This window comes from Ostrea edulis, chromosome 6 (assembly GCF_947568905.1).
Source record: "Ostrea edulis chromosome 6, xbOstEdul1.1, whole genome shotgun sequence".
NCBI classification, from domain to species: domain Eukaryota; kingdom Metazoa; phylum Mollusca; class Bivalvia; order Ostreida; family Ostreidae; genus Ostrea; species Ostrea edulis.
In genome coordinates this window covers 85,126,045-85,145,164 of record NC_079169.1, presented here as the reverse complement: position 1 = coordinate 85,145,164, position 19,120 = coordinate 85,126,045, and the positions used below count along the sequence as shown (strand labels likewise).

The 19,120-nt window shown below is 34.4% G+C and overlaps 3 protein-coding genes across 4 annotated transcripts in view; 2 read left to right on the top strand and 1 right to left on the bottom strand.

Moving 5' to 3' along the window:
• The first annotated feature begins 4,340 nt into the window (after nucleotides 1-4,340).
• LOC125647741 (uncharacterized) lies at nucleotides 4,341-12,297 on the top strand. Its single transcript, XM_048874540.2, has 3 exons — nucleotides 4,341-4,638; nucleotides 4,942-5,094; nucleotides 11,931-12,297. Exons 1-3 carry the CDS (start codon nucleotides 4,428-4,430, stop codon nucleotides 12,182-12,184), a joined length of 618 nt encoding a protein of 205 aa, XP_048730497.2. The 5' UTR covers nucleotides 4,341-4,427; the 3' UTR covers nucleotides 12,185-12,297.
• Nucleotides 12,240-16,506, bottom strand: LOC125647740 (archaemetzincin-2-like). The gene is made up of 3 exons (XM_048874539.2): nucleotides 16,447-16,506; nucleotides 13,537-14,336; nucleotides 12,240-13,388 (listed from the first exon to the last, which is right to left on the bottom strand). The coding sequence occupies exons 2-3, from the start codon at nucleotides 14,332-14,334 to the stop codon at nucleotides 13,101-13,103; spliced, it is 1,086 nt and encodes a 361-aa protein (XP_048730496.2). The 5' UTR covers nucleotides 14,335-14,336; nucleotides 16,447-16,506; the 3' UTR covers nucleotides 12,240-13,100.
• A 197-nt stretch (nucleotides 16,507-16,703) lies between these two features.
• The window catches only part of LOC125683007 (uncharacterized), a 47,633-nt gene continuing 45,216 nt past the window's right edge, over nucleotides 16,704-19,120 (top strand). For both annotated transcript variants that reach the window (XM_048923660.2, XM_056142439.1), the window contains exon 1: nucleotides 16,704-16,799. The gene's annotated coding sequence lies outside the window, so the exon portion shown is untranslated. The remainder of the gene's footprint in view (nucleotides 16,800-19,120) is intronic.

Sequence of the window (19,120 nt, the reverse complement as noted above, 5' to 3'; positions counted from 1 at the left end):
ACGCTGCTGTTCGCTTCAAATACCGTATAAGTGATTTGTATGGCAAGCCCTTTTACTATTCATTCGTAAAATAAGATATCTCTTTCAATAAGAGAAATATCTCTTTACACTAAAGAGATATCTCTATTGGTTGTAGAGATATCTCTGTAAGTTAGAGATCTTTTTACACTAGGGAGATATCTCTTTAACCAAAAATAAATTTCTTTAAACAAAAGAGATATCTCTTTACGCTTGGGAGATATCTTTTTGAGAGATATCTCTTAAAATTAAAGAGATATCTCTAAGTGAAAGGGATATCTCTCAAAGTGAAAGAAATAGCTCTCTAAGTGAAAGAGATGTATGTCTCCCTAAGTGTAAGAAATGTCTTTAAAAATAAGAGATATCTCTCTAAGTGAAAGAGATATCTCTTTTTTAAAGATATATCTCTTAGAATTAAGAGGTACCGAATATCTCTCCAATAAATAGTAAAAGGGCTTGCCATAAATTTGACTGTTAAACTAACTGAATTTTGCGTTGCTTACCATCTAGGTATAAAAATTCCAAAATGAAAACTGTCACTTTTCCCGTTCAAATGATGACTTCCATGGCGCAATATTTTATCTCCTGAAATTGAAAGTTCCTGTTTTCTTGAATTACTGATACATGTATCTCCACATACCTACATGTACTTGTACTGGTGTGTCCAGGGGTCCGTGTTTGTCCAACTCTTTATTTTGTATTCCTTATAGGAGTTACGATATGATTTATTTATTTCAAATTGAGGCCCAAACGGGCATAACATTCAATATTTATGATTCAAATCACAATATAATACAGAATGGAGTTCTAGTACACAAATATAATGTAAAGAACGTGTGTACACAAGGATAATGCTCATATATATACAATGGACATACTCGATACTCATCCTGGATATGGGGATGTCACATGTTGATGACAGACTCTGCTGAAGATCGATCACTGCCGTTATCGTCACCCGTCATTGAAATTTTGGATATTTGAATTAGGAGTTTAAAATCAAATTGATATATGCATTTGAAACTCTTTTAAAAATCTTTGACATGAGATTGTAAATTCCTTACCAAAAATATTTAGAACTTTTGGCGACATTCAAAACTATAGAAAATGAAACTGATTTTAGAATTAAAACTTAAATTTTGTCATGTTTTGTTTTAAATATTTATTCAGAGTTATGATATCAATTCAATTTTACAAATACGAGATTTAGATATCTAAACGTAACTAACATACAAAACGTGTTAGAATACATGTATTCATTTTTTTTATATTGCAAAACTAACATCATCGTCGGAAACCCACGGCTGATTATGCTTCAAAGCGTAATCAGCCATGCGTTTCCGACGATGAACTAACATATAAAAATTAAAAAACCCGAAACTGCCTTAAAACTTAGAATTGTTTGACGGATCACACATCTACAGATTAAAGTTTCAGAAATTGATTGACAGATTCTTAATTTTTGCGAAATATCTCTGTATCTCCCACAAAGATGCGATTCTGTTATTTCGTCCGGAACCAAGTCACCCTGGGCATTTGGCGAATGGAAATTTTATACTCGTGTTTAATTTTAGACGTGGTGCACCTTCATTATGAACAACGGAGATGCACAATGCAATGATAGGACCAAACACAAAGAGGGGAGAGGAGTGACGAACAGTCTTCCAAACACCTAAGAAATTTTATTCACGTTTGAAACAAATAAAAATTCTGGTAGTAACGTCAACTAGATCGACAGTCTTTGTTTAACATTAAAATGCAGACGTCAAAAATATATATTGAAACTAAATGCAAATGTTGTATCCTAGCAGTACCATTGCTGGTTGGAAAGGATTGTGATGAACGTTTGGTCACTGCCCCTTAAAAATATATGAATAAAGGATAAATGTTTAGTTTAAACAATATTTATTGAATAAATTTATGGCAGTATATAAGTATCAATAGTTTGGAAAACAAGCCATGCAAGGACTTTTGTAAATCTGCTCTCAAATAAATGTATATTTGCAAACGTTAGCATCATTTGAAAAGGTCTTCTAAACATTATTATATTCTCATCCTGACAACATCTGAATATGATGTCCAAAACCTTCCTTTTTGAATGTTAACTACATAAAATATGAGTCATGTGATTGACAAATTTCTGTAGACAACCGGCAACAAACCTAATCAGAAACAAGATATGTTTGTAAAACACATATGCCCCCCATGGTGCAAAATTGAAAAGGGTTATACACACACACATCATTTAATTGAGAGTAGTATTCAAAATATTGAGCAGACAATATCTTCCTATGTCAAGAGTGGATTGACCATGTGATCTAAAAATCAACAGGGGTCATCAAATCCTGCAGATGTACCAGTGTACCAAGTTTGATGTCTGTCAAGCAAAGGGTTCTTAAGATATTGAAGGGACAGTATATTCCTATGTCCAGTTTGAGCCTTGACCTTTGACCATGTGACCTCAAATTCATTAGTACCGTAGTCATCTTCTCCTGATAATGTACCAGTGTACCAAGTTTGATGTCTGTCAAGCAAAGGGTTCTCAAGATATTGAACAGACAGTATATTCCTATTTCCAGAGTAGATTGACCCTTGACCTTTAACCTTTTGACCTGAAAAACAATAGGGGTCCTCTTTTTTTTTATATAACCAACCCACATATGAAATATCACTACAATCAAGTGAACGGTTCTCAAGATATTGAGAGGACAACTCATGGTCTACCACATGGGGTTAAGACCCGCAGTTTGACCTTGCCCTTTGACCACGTGACCTGAAAATCCATAGGGATCATCTACTCTCTAAGGAAAGCCTCTGTATCAATTTTGGCTATTATCAAGCAAAGGGGTCAAAAGATATTGAGCGGACAACACATGGGCTTAAGACCAGAGGTTTGACCTTGACCTTTGACCATGTGATCTGAAGGTCAATAGGGATCATCTACTCTCCAAGGGCAACCCTTGTACCAAGTTTGGTAGTTATCATGCATAGGGGTCAAAAGTTATTGAGTGGACAACACATGGTCTACCACATGGGGTAAAGACCAGCAGTTTGACCTTGACCTTTGACCATGTGACCTGAAAATCAATAAGGCTCATCTACTCTCCAGGGGTAACCCCTGTACCAAGTTTGGTTGTTATCAAGCAAAGGGGTCGAAAGATATTGAGCGGACAACACATGGTCTACCTACCGACCGACTGACCGATAGTTGCAAAACAATATGCCCCCTCTTTTTCAAAGGGGGGCATAATAACATTGGTCTTACGTATCTCCAACATTTGCCTGCTCAAGATGAAAACCAGGCGGTATTTTTATCACGTGATCCATTCAGTGCTTACTTCAACATCCATCGAACAACCTTGGTCGCTTTATTTAAATGTGATATTCATTTGGACATTACGATGTGACATTACAGGGCAGTCAAATTGTTATGATGATTTTTAAAGGTTTCACTGATTAAAATGATAATGGGCTCAACATAAATATTTATCTCTTGGTCAAGCTAATGACGTCATCTATGCTGTACCTTTAAACGACATCAAAGACTCAGAAGTGGTCTAAATCTTGTTGAAATATTACTCCTTCTCTACATCAAGTACTCATAAATTCAATTTTAGTTTTTCCTTTTTCAGCCGTAAACATCTTTGATCTGTCGATATTTGACAGCAGTCCTCCCATAAAATACATCCTGACAAGCGTGCGCCCTTCCCAAAGATTTACAGCTTTCAATGCCATGCGTAACGCCTGAAGTCTGGGGACTATTTATTACGTATAAATACATGTATAGATCCAGAGACAAAATTCAAATATTTATCGTTTGTTGTGTCCCGCCAACTTAATGCTATTATTACGTTTGACTGATTTATGTTCAGTCCATCCTTCGAAGGGGCTGTCTTTGTTAAGACACTTTCCCTCTGTTGCTGGCGAGCATTTCATCTGAATTCCTGTAATGATTACAAGTACTGCTTTAGATGAAGAACATTGAAAATATACTTTAAAAGCGCGTGACTAGGTACACAAACAAAATTTCAATACAATTACATGTTATTCATAGTAAATATGTGGTTTGAATATCCTACTATTTCAATGCACAGGGTGCATGTAGTCTAGATTGGTAAAAATGACAATATGTATACAGTACTAGCTATTAAAGTATACATTAACTTTGACCGTGTCCGATATAACACGGTCATTGTCTTATCCATATTAGACAAGAGCTTGTAAATAACAGCTATAACGTGGACCCAATAAAAGGAACACATAATATTGTCACGTGACGTTGAAACTCCAACTGCAAATATTGTAAATTTTTCAACCAGTCAATCAAAGATTTTAGATATTTCAATGTAGACTTCAGAAACGACAGGTTTTCGAAGCAGTTACCCCCGGCCGATGTAAGTGTTGAGACAATGCTGCATCCAGCGGATGTGGTCTTCTCCTTTCTAGCTTTTGTCAGCTTTGTGTTCCAAATCATTGGACTATGTACGACAGAATGGTGGAATTTGTCGAACAAGTTTCCCAATGGAACCGTTGACAGCTCGTCTTTTGGACTTTGGTGGACCCGCACGTGCAGAGATGACGCATGTTTTTTGTCGTCGCGAAATCTTTCTGGCGAACATGGTACGCATTCAATTTTCAAGAAAATTTACGAATTCAGAGTCACAATTTCTTTCTATAAGATCAAAAATAGGAAATTGCAAAAATTAAAAAAAAAAATGTTTTTTTTTTAAAGATCTACCTTTCTGTGTCTGTATGTTAAATCTGGCCATTCTGACCCTCAATTATCTAATTGTTCACGTTGCCTTTCGTGGGAACTCCTGGTTGGAAATAAAAGATTACTCTGTTTTATTACAATACACTAATACAATGTATTGTATTATTGTATATTAATTATATTAAGAAGAAAGTGTTCTGATCTTTCAGCCTGGTTACTTGGGGTGGCAGCCATAGAAACAGTTTCGGTGGTGTTGTATGCTCTGTCACTTCCGGTGGCTGTCTTGCTTATATACAGAGCTCTCAGAGATCTCAATGTCGACGTTCTCAAAAAATTATACGTGGTTATCTTAAGTGGAGCAGGTAAGAGCTTGACCATCTACAACATCCATTGCCGTTTTTAATATGTTTGATTTATTGATTTTATGTTTTAACGTCCCTTTCGAGAATATATTTATTTATTTACAAATCCAATTCTGGGCCCAGTCGGGCATACAAGTTTAAGGGGAAAAAGCGACAATCAAAAGTTAACAAAGAGTGTACAGCAAATAAAGCTGTCCAGAAATACAGTATATATGTATAACAATATTGTATTGTATATAAAATTAATTTTTAGAATCTATGATATATAATGAACATTTGTAGAATAAGCATCTGAGTTATAGCTGGTACATCTCGTCTCATTGTAGAATCTATGGTATACATTATTTTATAGAAACTTTTACATTTTTTACCTCTTACATGTACATTGTATATTATTGTTTCTCATTTCAAAAATGACCCAGCTTGGTTAACCACGTGTTATCTTCGTTTGACATAAGCCACAGAAATTTTTCTTTACTTGACAAATTTTAAAAAAGTTTGTATTATATTTGGAAATATCATGAAAAAAGATCTGCCTTTCACTTGTATATAAAGGACAATCAGGAATATCGTATATAAAGGACAATCAGGAATATTTCACTCACATGGGGACGTCACCGGCTCCAGTAGGCAGTGTTTGTACGGCGGCGGATCAACATCACAGACTAATACATGTTGTTGATGCCGTTTTCAAGACGTCATTTGTAAGGCCTTTTGATTTAAACGTCATTTTCAAACATTAATGGCGCCCTTTAAAAAGAAAAACGAGTATTCAAGCGCCTTGACGAAGTAGGGGTATTTTTGAAAACGCCATAGTGACAAAAATTTACTTTGATTGTAGACAGAAAATGTCTATTCTGACATCGAGTTTATGATGACGCTGCTAAATTAAACAACCAAATGAACATGATTTTATCTTTATACGGAAAATGATACAATAACACCTTTATTGCCGAACATACCTAAATGCGTCAAACTAACAAAAAGAACAGATTAGGAACAGTTAACAGCTATATGGGTTCCCTCTTGAAAAACATGGTGTTATAAAGTAATGCCAGTAAATTTATACTACAAACTGTATATCTTTGTTTGTTAAAAAGTAAATTTTGTCTATTGCTGTTGGTGGAGAAATTCAAGTTGTGTATTTCTCAGTTTCCCTTTGTCCCCACTACTCAAAGTTTTTCAAACAATGTCTGAGCGATTTAAAAAAAAAAAATTATTCGAAGCAACGCGAAGGTTTTGCATAGTATGTGATGCGAAGCTTTCGCAGGAAAACGCGAGTGTTGTATTCAAACAAGGGTTTTATGCGAGGAGGTACGAAATGTCCGTTGATACGTTACTAAGGGTTTACTATACGAGGTAGGTCTTCAAATACGGAAATTTTGAAATGTTTTGCTATTATTGGGCAAAAAAAGAATTGAATTGACTTTGACTCGTTAGAACGCAGGGAGGGTGAGATAGACTCTTACCCAAATAACAACATTTTGAAATTTACTGTTGTTTGTAGCTACAAGCTTATCATAATGCATAATATAACACCAATATACCCTCAATTTCATTGTTTTTTAAAGCTATAATAGACGTCAGTTTGGTGTCGAAAATCTTTGTTGTAAAATTGTAATTTATTATTTCAATGATAGAAAAAAACAAGGTTTGTAAACTTTTGTTATCAATACTTGTGTTATAAAACCTATTTAGAGGTTTTGAATGAAGCAAAATTACATTATCGTGTTCCCTAACAAATATTAATTTCCATATATAAATGCTCTATATTCAATAGAACCGAATATTTATTTTAATGACATCTTAAACTTAGTTTAATTTTAAGTTTGTTAATGATATTTAAAGTTACATACAAAACTATCATAATAGCATATTTTACAACAAAATAAGATTTTCAGATTTAGAGCTAAGAATGCTTTAAGTTAAATAAGAACGAAAGCCTATTTACCTCATTTCCGCATGAGAAATATTTATAATTCTCGCATAATGCTTTAAAACTTTCGCATAAAGTAGTGCGAAACTTTTACAGAATAATGCAAAAAAAAAAAAAAAAAACCAAAAAAACCAAATTAGATAAATAAAAAAAAAAATAGCATTACTATGCAAAAACTAATAAAAACAATATCAATCTTAGATATTTTATTTAACAATGAAAAGCTTTCTTGATTAATGCATGCATGTCTCCGACGATTTTTAAAATTAAGGAATCGCGGTCTAGTTTGTAGGTAATCACTTCACATATCAGACAAAATAGACTGTAATACCATTTATTCATATTTGAAATATACATGAAAATATTAAATCGACATATAGGGCCTATATAAAAATACTGCCTCGTAGAAATTGAAATGGCATTCGATATTAAAACTTCCATAGTCCCCGCCCACTAACCTTTCATTTTGTATGAACTGAGAAATGTACATCCACTTGTAAGTTGTGGGGGGTTATCACAGAGAAAACAGTTTGAAATGTAAATATTTAGTCATCATCTTTTTATTCTTTAAGATTTTAAAAGCATGTACTTTTCAGAGTACGTGAGACATACACCGTACTGTCCACACACTATTTTTTTTAATAGAGCATGTAAAGCTTCGAGTTATTATGCAAACTTTTAACGTTATTACTCGAAAACTATTCTTTACTTCTTGAGAATGTTTTTGTAATTATAATCTGTATAGACATGATTTATGATTTTTGCTTTATTTGTCCAAAATATTATAGAAGGCGTAACGCTCGAAATCAATTATTATAATACGGGATCTATCTATTTATCTATCTATCGATCGATCTATGCATTCATCTATCTATCTACCTAATAAAGAAAAAAAAAATAGCTCAACTGGTTTCATTTTCAATCTTCGAGTTATCTTGTGAAGATTGAAAACGAAATCGGTTGAGTTATTTTCGGCGTTCTAATTTTTCTTTATTATACTATTACTTGTGTGGATATTTACTTATAATTTGGATTATATATATATATATATATATATATATATATATATATATATATATTATATATCCAAATTGTGTTTTTAAAAAATCAGTGTCCGGTATAAAATATTAACTATTTTAACTTTGTGTACTGTTTATTCTATTTCTTTTAATATATATATATATAAAGCACAGAGAAATTCACTAGATATGGATACCCACTTCCAACCCTAAACAGGGTTGAGCCCATGACCTGCGGAACCAAACACACACGCGCGCGTATGCATGTATTTTGAACATAGATGTTAACGACAAACTGTTAACTCAACTTTTTGACAAACGGGAGGACTTTAGCTCCACCGTCAACTCCCTAAATTTATGTAGCAATATTCCATTATCACCTACATATGGTGTATATGTCCCTCAACTGATTCGATACATGAGAGCATGTTCTGCATATGATCATTTTTTTAATCGAGGAAAGCTACCGACAAATAAGTTGATGTTACAGGGGTTTCAACAGTCTCGTTTGAAGTCATCATTTCGCAAATTCTATGGTCGTTATAATGATCTTATTTGCAAATACAACCTGTCTTTAGATCGAATGCTGTTTGGTGTGTTTTATACCATTTAGAAGGCCGTTCTTTGCAAGGGGCGTCTACAAATTGAAATTGTGAAGTTTTTCACGGAGTTATAAAATACGTATGTTCTCAACGAGAGTCAGGAATAAATTGAACTAATTACCTGATGCGTCCTGATATTTCCTAGCTGTAGGTAGATAGATAGATACCAATAAAAGAATGATTGAAAGAATAGAGATATTCGCTACGTGAAAAAAGTGAACATGACGAACAGTAATCAATCTCATAAATCCTATAAAGAAAACAAAACTAAGAGTAAGGCAAACACGGAACCCTGGACATAGCAGAGTTGGGATCAGGTGTCTCGTAGGGGTATCTCTTGTTGACCGGACACAATCGCTGCGTGAGCCCTATATTGTAGTGCATCCACATTTAAAAGTCCAAATTAAATTGTGAAGAAAAACAGGTCCATACGTTCCTCTTCAAGCAACACCATATATTCAAAACACTACTCCGGGTTAGAATAGGTCCTCAGTACCCCTTGCTCGTCGTAAGAGGCAACTAAATGGGGCGGCCCTTCGGATGAGACTGCATAAACCGAGGCCCCGTGTCACAGCAGGTTTGGCACGATAAAGATCCCTCACTGCTCAAAGGGCGTAAGCGCCGAGCATAGGCCTAAATTTTGCAGCTCTTCACCGGCAATAGTGACGTCTCCATATGAGTGAAAAATTCGCGAGAGGGGTGTTAAAAATTTTACAATCAATCAATCAAAACACTCAAGATGATACACATTTTTGTTAGAGTCTTTTTCCAAAAGTTGCTGTGAATATTCTTGTTAAACATAATATATATATATATATATATATATATATATATATATATATATATATATATATATATATGAATAATCAACGATATGCTTCAAATTATATTTTTTTGTAAAGAAACAGTTTCATGAAATTGTTATGAATGATATACCATTATAACAAGTGTGTGTGTGTGTGTCTAAAGTGCGATGACCAATATATTTTATTTGATAATTTATTAGTTTTAACTCAAATAAATGAAAATAAATACACTTTCTGTACTTTTACCAGGTAATAATGCGAGTATGGAGTTACCTTAAATAGTGACCGACTTTCGATGAAAATGATATTTACATGTACAAAGGGAGAGAAGTATTATATCGCTAAGCGTTTGTTTTTTCTTTAAGGAAGTACTCTACATCGTCATAATGGCCGACAATCTTTTAAAACATGGATGAAAATATAAATATCAGCAATATTTGTCCATTCATTTCAAATATCAATGCCTAGCTGAGTAGCTCGGAAGGTTGGCACGTCGACTGCTGAACTGTAGGAACCTTGCCTTTTGTCATCTTTTCCTAATTTCCAGGCGAAAAGTCGCTGATCATCGTTTTTGTCGTCTTTTCGAGGCGAAAGGACGACAAAACTCCAAGCGAAAAGACGACAAATTAGGTCGCTAATTTGCGAGTTTTGTTTGTCGTCTTTTCGACTAGATTTCGTCATCTTTTCGTTCTGTCGTCTTTTCCATATTTTGGGGCGAAAAGTCGCTGATCATCGTTTTGTCGTCTTTTCGCCTCGAAATAACGAAAAGACGACAAATTGTAAAGTGGCACAAATCAACCACTGTACTCAACTGATTCGATACGCAAGAGCTTATTCTGCGTATGACCAGTTTTTAAATCGAGGCAGGCTACTGACAAACTGATGGTGCAGGGGGTTTCAACAGTTTCGTTTAAAGTCAGCATTTCGCAAATCCTATGGTCGTTATAACAATCTAGTTTGCCAATACAACCTATCATTGGGTCAAATGCTGGTTGACTTATTGCATAGCGATTGTTAGGCCGTTCTTGGTACACTAATTTTGATTACAGATAACTCCGTTGACCTGATTAAGATATAGGACACACTGCGGGTGTGACCGGTCGACAGGGGATGCTTACTCCTCCTTGGTACATGATCCCACCTCTTGTATATCCAGGGGTTCGTGTTTGCCCAACTCTCTATTTTGTATTGCTTGTAGGAGTTATGAGATTGATCACTGTTCGTTATCTTCGCCTTTCACTGACTAGGTTTTCTTGAATTGAACTGTAGTTGATGTAATCCGTTAACATCAAACTAAACAATTGAATTTTTTTCAAAAGAGATATAGAATACCCCTACCATCTCACCTTTTTCGTCAGCTAAAAACAATGTAGGCCGTTTTCGGAAACTGTCATGACGTCACAGTGACCTAATGCGTAGCTATATAGGAAAACGATCGGCTGTATATTTCTGAGCCGCAGTAGAATAGAAATAAAGTTCTTGTTTTCGTGTATGTTGCTGATCTCGAAATGTTGTTTGTAGCCTCGACTTTCACATTTCAAAACAACATTTCTCCACCTTTGAGGTTATCCTGGAACCAATCTCGGCTGAGATTCGTCAGTCTAAATATTCAGCCGAGCCGAATCACCGGCGAAGGCGTCAGTCCAAATATTCAGCCGAGCCGAATCACCGGCGAAGGCGTCAGTCCAAATATTCAGCCGAGCCGAATCACCGGTGAAGGCGTCAGTCCAAATATTCAGCCAAGCCGAATCTCAGCCGAGATTAATCCTAAACATACATGAAAACGCGATCATTTTATTTCTTGTAAAATAGATAATGACATTACATTTGAATGCCGATTCGATAAACACGTGATAAAACCCACAAGGACTAGGGACATGGATCACGCAAACCCCTCTCACCTTCTTTTTTCCCCTGACCTGAATCAAAGGGGCATCTTATTCGCTCTGTTCTCTATCACACATTAATATATGTGTGATAGAGAACAGGGCGGATAAGATGCCCCCGTGTCTGAATCCTGTCGTAGAGCGAGTTAGGAGATAATATATATGGTACTGTACATACTGGAAACAGGTATAGAATATTTAATTGTTTGAAGATATCAATTCCTTTGATGCGCGCTACAATTCAAATTAAGAAGCAGTTTAATTGATTATTGTTCTCTTCAATCGAATTAATGATATGGTGCCCCTTAAACTCCAAGTACGGAATATCAAAAAACTATACACTGTTCATCCTGTGACAGTCACAGTTAAGTAGAAAGAAAAAAATAAGTGTGTCGATACCAAATCAGAAAAAGAGGGGGAAGGGGCATGATTTATGCCCAATGTGCCTGTGACAAAACCCCAGAAAACTTGATATTGTGATTAACATATTGTTCTGTAGAGCCTCACGGAGACGTAGAAATGCGTTCATGTAAGTACATCAGTTCGCCAGGTATTTATGACTGATCGATCAATTTATTCTTTGGCAGGTGCTGTGATTATTGTCGGTATTTTACTATTTGTGAAAAAGAAGGCTGGACTGACAGAGCAGTTTGCATTAGAAACAAAAGACGGAGTACCCAGCTGGTCGCTTGCATTATCCGCCTCAGGGGGCACACTTGGAATTTTAGCGGGAATTTCTATGGGAATCAGTCTCGTTTGCAAAACAAAAGATTACGATGATGAGCAATATTCAGGAAAATCCGTGGAGTATTGGCAGCAGAAGTACAAGGACGTCAATTAACTACTTGTTATCCTTGTTTCAGTGTTGACTGTTTTATTTATTTAAATCATAGACATGCATTATCAGAATGTTTATTTCAATACAGAATAAAAGAAAGAATCTATATAACGCTATATTTTTTTTTTACTTCTTGGTCTAATCGAATGTTTTCTTTTTCTTCCCTCTCTCTTTCTTTAGCTCACAGAGCTATAAGATCAAGCGAGTTGTTTTTTTCTTCTGATCACCCGTCCCCCCCCCCCCCCCCCCCCGTTTTTGACTTCTTCTCTAGAATCATTAGGCCATTTCAACCAAATTTGGCATAGAGCAATACTAGGTAAAGGGGATTAAAATTTCTTTACATGAAGGGTCATGTTCACTTCAAAAGGGAGATAACTAAGAAAATGCAAAACTAGGTTTGAAACATTTTTTCAGATAAATACGAAATGGTTAATTATGAAAGATGTGATACATGCCAAAAAGGCAAAACATATGCAATTTTGGATAGAAAATACGATTTTCAAAAAAATATGAACAAAAGACTGGTGGATTTGAACTTGGATTTGTGGGTCAATGACCAGACACTTTATCCACTGAACTACCATGATAGACAAACAAAGTGACTGATACAAATAATTTGACAAAACATTTGAATTGCCATCTTGTGATGTGTGTCATAAAAAGTATAATTATTGGTGTAATGAGCTACCTTATGAACTACTGGGCTAGAAAAGATGAAACCAGGCTGACATACAAAGTATGGTAATATTACTACACTATAAAATTTAAACCTACTTCGGAAATCAAACAAGAACTCTTTATATAGAGAAGATGAAAATATAACTTTAGAAAAAATGTCAGAAACATCATGTATGATCTAACATACAATGTATGATGTCACTGGTATTTTATAAATTACATTAATATTTTAAATGTTTTCTTAGGAGTCCTCTAACAAAAATGTTAAACAGCTCTCCAACCATTCTACATTATGCTCAAAGTTTTCACAAGGCATTGCCTTGTTCAAGTCATGAAAGAATTGTCTGAGGCTTCTGTACCGCTGAACAATGTCAAATTTACAAGCATGCTGGAGTTTTCTAATGCACACCGGGCAGAAGAAGAGAGGTTGTGACATGGCTTCCTCCACTGATGAACTGCCATTCATTCCACAAAGGAAAAAGTCACAATGTGAAATTCCAAACAGATGCCCTAATTCATGGCTTGATACCTATACAAATAAGAGAGAATGGCAAATAAGATAAACTTGTGCAAATCTTGCCTTTAATAAATTCTGAAAGAAAATTCAGTATGTATATATATATATATATATATATATATATATATATATATATATATATATATGAAGCATTTTTTACCTTTAATAATTTCCATAAGATGTGCACATCAATTTCTTCAATGTCTCTAGTATTTTCTTTATCATATGATTTTGGTTCAAATCTTCCAAAACTGAAAACACCTGATCTGTGTCTTTTAGAAGCTTCACCCAGAACAAAATTCAAGTTTTCAGTTGGATAAAGATCTGTCCATGTTAACCCCATGATGCAGTAACAATTTCTTGGCTTCCATTTCTTGAGTCGGGGATAAAAATCCGACGTAAGGCACTGTTTCTTCCCTGTAACTTTATGGTTCCTCGTAGTTATATTCCAGTTTTCTTTTTCAGGATCAACAGAATTTAACCAAACAACTGGCATTCCTTGGTAAAATATCTCGAGAAACATTTGTAAAATATCAAATAGTGAGCATGATTTATCACCTATTGTAAGCTTGAAATCCATGACAAAGGATGGGAAACTCCCTATTGGTACCAAACACATGCTTTCTTTTTTCCGCATTAGCCTCATCTGTAGTTGTTCAACATCATAATGTGCTCTCCAACTAACGAATGTTTCATAGAAGTACAGAGGTTTACTGAGGAACAAAGGTTTAAAGAGTTTACATCCATCACTACAAAACTCCACACTGACACTTTGTCGGGAGGAGAGGGTACCTCTGTTGCCGTTTTCATTTGTCTCCTTGTTTTGACAGACCACATTTAAATTCAATAGCTGACAAAGGCCATAAAACTTTTGTTCTACTGGAGATTTTCTGTCCAAAGTACCTATGAGATAACGTCTTTTAGAAGCTTCAGTGTTTCTAGAAGATGAACTCCCCATTTCTAAAAAGAATTATTTTTTATAAGATTTAGATTGTTAAATAAACATAATGTACATGACATGATCAGAAATGGTACCAGCACATAACAGTTATAACATATTCTATATTCATCACATGTTTACCCCTTTATTGAGTGGATATCGCCCAGGACATGAATTTTAATTATTACACTGTGTTTTCCTACGCCGCGTGTGATGTCATTAATGTATGTAAATTTTACATAGTTTGTTTACTGTTGTAAAGATCGATTAGCGTCTATCTTGAAAAGAATGACAGCTGCAGTGGGAATTCTTGGGGACAAAAGATTAACGAATCACAGTGCTCGCAAACATTTTTAAGATTAAAAAATTAAGTGAAATTAACATACCTGCATGCCAACCAAATTATGCAGATATTAAACTAGTCACAAAAATATCTAATCAATCAAAAACTATAGCAGTTTAAATGAATCCAACAAAGAAATATTTTGACAAGTCTTTCAAATTCAACAGCATAACAATTCAGATCCACCACTCGGTTTCAATTCACTCAAAATAGTGTAGTGGAGTTACAAACACAACAATAAAGTTGGCAGGAGGAGTTCAAAACTTTGTGAATGGAAAATAATCATAAACATCCAAAAAATACCATGTGTGATCTACGACTCGGACGACAGACTTGATATAAAATGTTAATATTGTGAAAATTCATACTCTGATTTGATTAACTTCATTCAACAATTTAAATAAAACTCTTCTCCAACATGATTTATTTGTGTACTGGCACTTTTTCTTTCTGCGTAATAGTATCAAAACAAAGTAGCTAGAGTGTTATGGGGCTTCGAAGGTCAAACAATAAAAAACTGAGGGAGGAGGGGGGGGTGTGTGTAACATGTGATAAAAAGAATCTTCCATGGTTTGTGGTTTGATATCACCAAAGCTCGGGGATAGAAAACACACAACTTGTTGGATATAATTCATATCAAACCACAAACCATAAGAGATCCTATATATAAGACATCAGTCTTACACTGCTTGTCCGGAATTCAACCGTTTCATTTTACGTTTACTCAAACAATTAGAAATGTGATCTATTATTCTAGACAGAAATCATATATAGTTAAGACATTTTAAATGTGGCGGAAGAAAATTCCGGAAAGAGCATGTTTACTTATTATATCTATTTGTATTGTTTATTTGTGAATGATATGAATGTAGGTGTAGTTTTATCTTTTATACGGCTCATATGAACAGAAAATTCGTAGTTGAAAAAACAGCAAGGATGATAGTAATGAAAGTTCTTACGTTACTATCATCATTCATTTCCGTTACTATCATCCTCCCTGTTTTTTCAACGATCGTTACTATCATCAGTTTAATACCAGTGCTCTACTGGTGTTTAAAGAAATTATTTTTAAGATCTTTTTTTTTTTTTTTTTTTTAAATCTTATTAAAAGGATCTGTATGAATACATGTACATCTCAGATTAACTGTGATGAAACAGGGTTAGGGTGCACTAGTCTCAATGGTTAGCAAATGTGGACTCAAAATGTTCTGTAGCGGTAACAGCACTAAATATTATCGAAATGGTTCCACACGATTGCCGCTCTGAAAAATAAAGAGCTTTTATATTGAACTACATGACAATTTTAGTTGTTGGAGCAGAAACCGGTTTAGTGTTAATCTTTTCTTCGTTGGTGATAATTTGTAGTAAGCAGCTGTCAAACCTTTTATCGTGAATCTGCAACTAGAATTTTTTTCTTCTATTTCTTGTAAAAGCCATTGTTTTGAAGTTATTTACATTGATTAAAAGGTACAACACTGGAATCAAGCTCGCCGACTGTTGGCACAGTGTTGCATGTTGGTTTTGTGTTGATGAACTTTATATACATGTAACAGACAATACTGATATGTTCCAGAGAATTGAGAGTTAAGTCTAAACATCACAGAAGATATAAAGCCAGTTTGATTAATGCATTTACCAAACCAAGCCAAAACTTCTTTTCTTCTTTTTACAGCAATATTTTAAAAGCTTTGTTTAACACTGGATGTATAATTATAGACTACAAGATTTCAATAACTTTAACAGGCTTTGTATCGTAACTTTGTCCAGAACAACTTGCACATACATACCATAACCTCACAATCAGTGAAAATTCGGTCTGGTTTCCTCTTGCAAAATATAGGGTTATCAAGATTTAAGATTTGTTTTGCAACATCTAAATATGACTGAAAAATTTTAGAGAAATCATAATAAAACAAATAAATAAATAATTTATTGTAGTTGCTTTTTTTTTATTTAGACATTTAAAGACTAATATTTCATGTCATAAACTTGAACACGTCATTTTATTTTATTCGTTTTGCAAATGTTTATTCTATTTAATCTTGAATATAATACCGTAGATACATATGGCGGTATTCGTAAACAAGATCGGTACCCGTTAGTTTTCTATAGTTTGAAATACAAGCTTTTATGGTGACAAGTAAGTTTCTTTACATTATTTTACATGATATTATTTGCACACATTGAAACACACATCCACAGGAACAATTCTTAATTGACAATATTGTTTCTCAAAGGAGGAAAGTTATATTTATAGCATAGCGGTAATTTCGAATTGACTCTGTTTTGGTCCCACGCCAAAGTCTTAATATGCTGACGGTGCTGCTGTTTATGTGAGCTCAGCTAAGTATTCATCAACATTTGATGACCAAGAGATGATAATTATTTTACTATAGTGTTATAGAAGTATCAACATCTGTGTGATTTTCAGCACACACAGTGGTTTGAAATGCAACTGCACAACTGATTGTGTTGGGAATAGATGGCAAACCTTTTACCAGAGACATATATAACAGATATAAGCAATTTCTAGACGTTCCGTCCCATTATCAATCCGTCCCTTAGTCGATTCGTCCCTAGACTATCCGTCCCATAGTTAATACGTCCATAGTCGATCCGGCCCAGAAAAAATAATTACCACATTTTTGAACTATTTTTACAAGTGTTATTTACAGTACTGAATTGGTTAAATTCATCTGCGTATTTCCTCTTCATTGTGTGTGCCTTTGACATCAGGTAGCAATCATTTAATATGCTCTCCCGGTATTTATGGTTTGATTGCAGACTAACATATAACATACTTCATGATGAAACAACCATGCATTAAGCAACGAAATATAAATAAAATGGTTAACCTTTGTTGCATGTACGATGTTGCCATTTTTTGCACCTTTCACACTCTAATGTTTGCTGCCCAGGTCGGACCTCCTGGTAACAGTATTGGCATGGAAACTCCATTGTCAGAATGACGGGCCATTTTGAATATTGGCTTATATATCCTTGGTTTCGGAAAATCAAAAAATATTCCTAAGCTCTGAGCAATTCTTTGAACTTCTGGAGTTAAAAAAAATCTAACAGTTAGTTTACTGTAAGCTCGCAATTAATGATCAAAGATTGCACAACAATGTAGTTATAAAAACTCTAAGTAGTGTTTTCACTAAGGTGTTTTCATAATGATTAATTGACACACATTTATTGCTGTACAAAGTTAAATAACGATGTTTTTACAATAATTAATGAGCACATATTTTGATAACCAATGGCACTGATCATCGCACTTCAAACAAAAATTATAAAGCCTAAGGGTTGTACATGCCTAACTCCGACAGTTATTTAATTTTGATAACTAACTGCAATATATATGCAAAAACTTCCCTTTTTCTTAAGTAATTAATCATTTATTATATCTTTGATAAAAAAAATTTGGAGGGGCCGGATCGACTAAGCAAAATGGGCTGAATCGATCAGGGGATGGACCAAATAGGGACGGATCGACTTGGGACGGACCGACCGTGGGACAGATCGACCTGACACCATATAAGCAAATCCTATGACGGCATGTTCACCACTTAAAATATGTGAAGGCCCCACCTATTATATAAATCATTAATTCCTATTTATTGGTTTGATTAAATTGATGCTGATTTAAGTTTATTTCATTCGTATCATAAATTGGAATACACAACTTCCGAGATATCAGCTCTTCTGTGATGGAGGTATGTTCAGTGTTCTGTTGAACGCTTGGGTGGGTACAAAATGTATACATATACTATAGACTAGCCATTTCAATACGGATAAAAGTAATGAAAGTGTAAATTTTGTTTATATCAGCCGTTGGTATACATTAAACTGACCATATCAAGAATAATATTTGTTTGAATTAGGCCATTAAAATAAATATGAACTTTTTTTTATTTCCTCCTCTGCACGAGTGATATTTTAATCAAAGAAAAATGGTGATTATCGATTTTTGTTTAAGCTAATTTATTATTAAATACTAATAAACTTAATAATATTGTGTTTCCCTGCAGATTGGGTGGTTGCATGATGTCTGATAATTGGTCTTAAGGCAATATATAAAGGCAGCGATAAGCATTTGTACCCACCGCGTGTGGACGATAGTATGTTTTGCGTCTCACTGTGCGTAAGAGTTCCACAAAGGGAAAGAACTATTGGGCAACTCGGAAATTGCGTATTGAATGTAACAAGTTTTGAAATGATTTGGCGATCAACAGATATACTATCAACAAAAAAGTAGGCAAATCCTAAACTTTTTCTGAAATCTCACCAATTTTTCCCTGAGTGTGGATCATGTGTCACCTTTTGAAACTCCACTTTCATTTTACTTTCATATAGTTTTCAAAACATCTTCAATCTGAAAATATTGTATCTTGAATGTTTTAGCGATAGGATTTGGAAGGCTTTCTTAAGTCGGTATACATAATTGAAATCAGTGTGTGC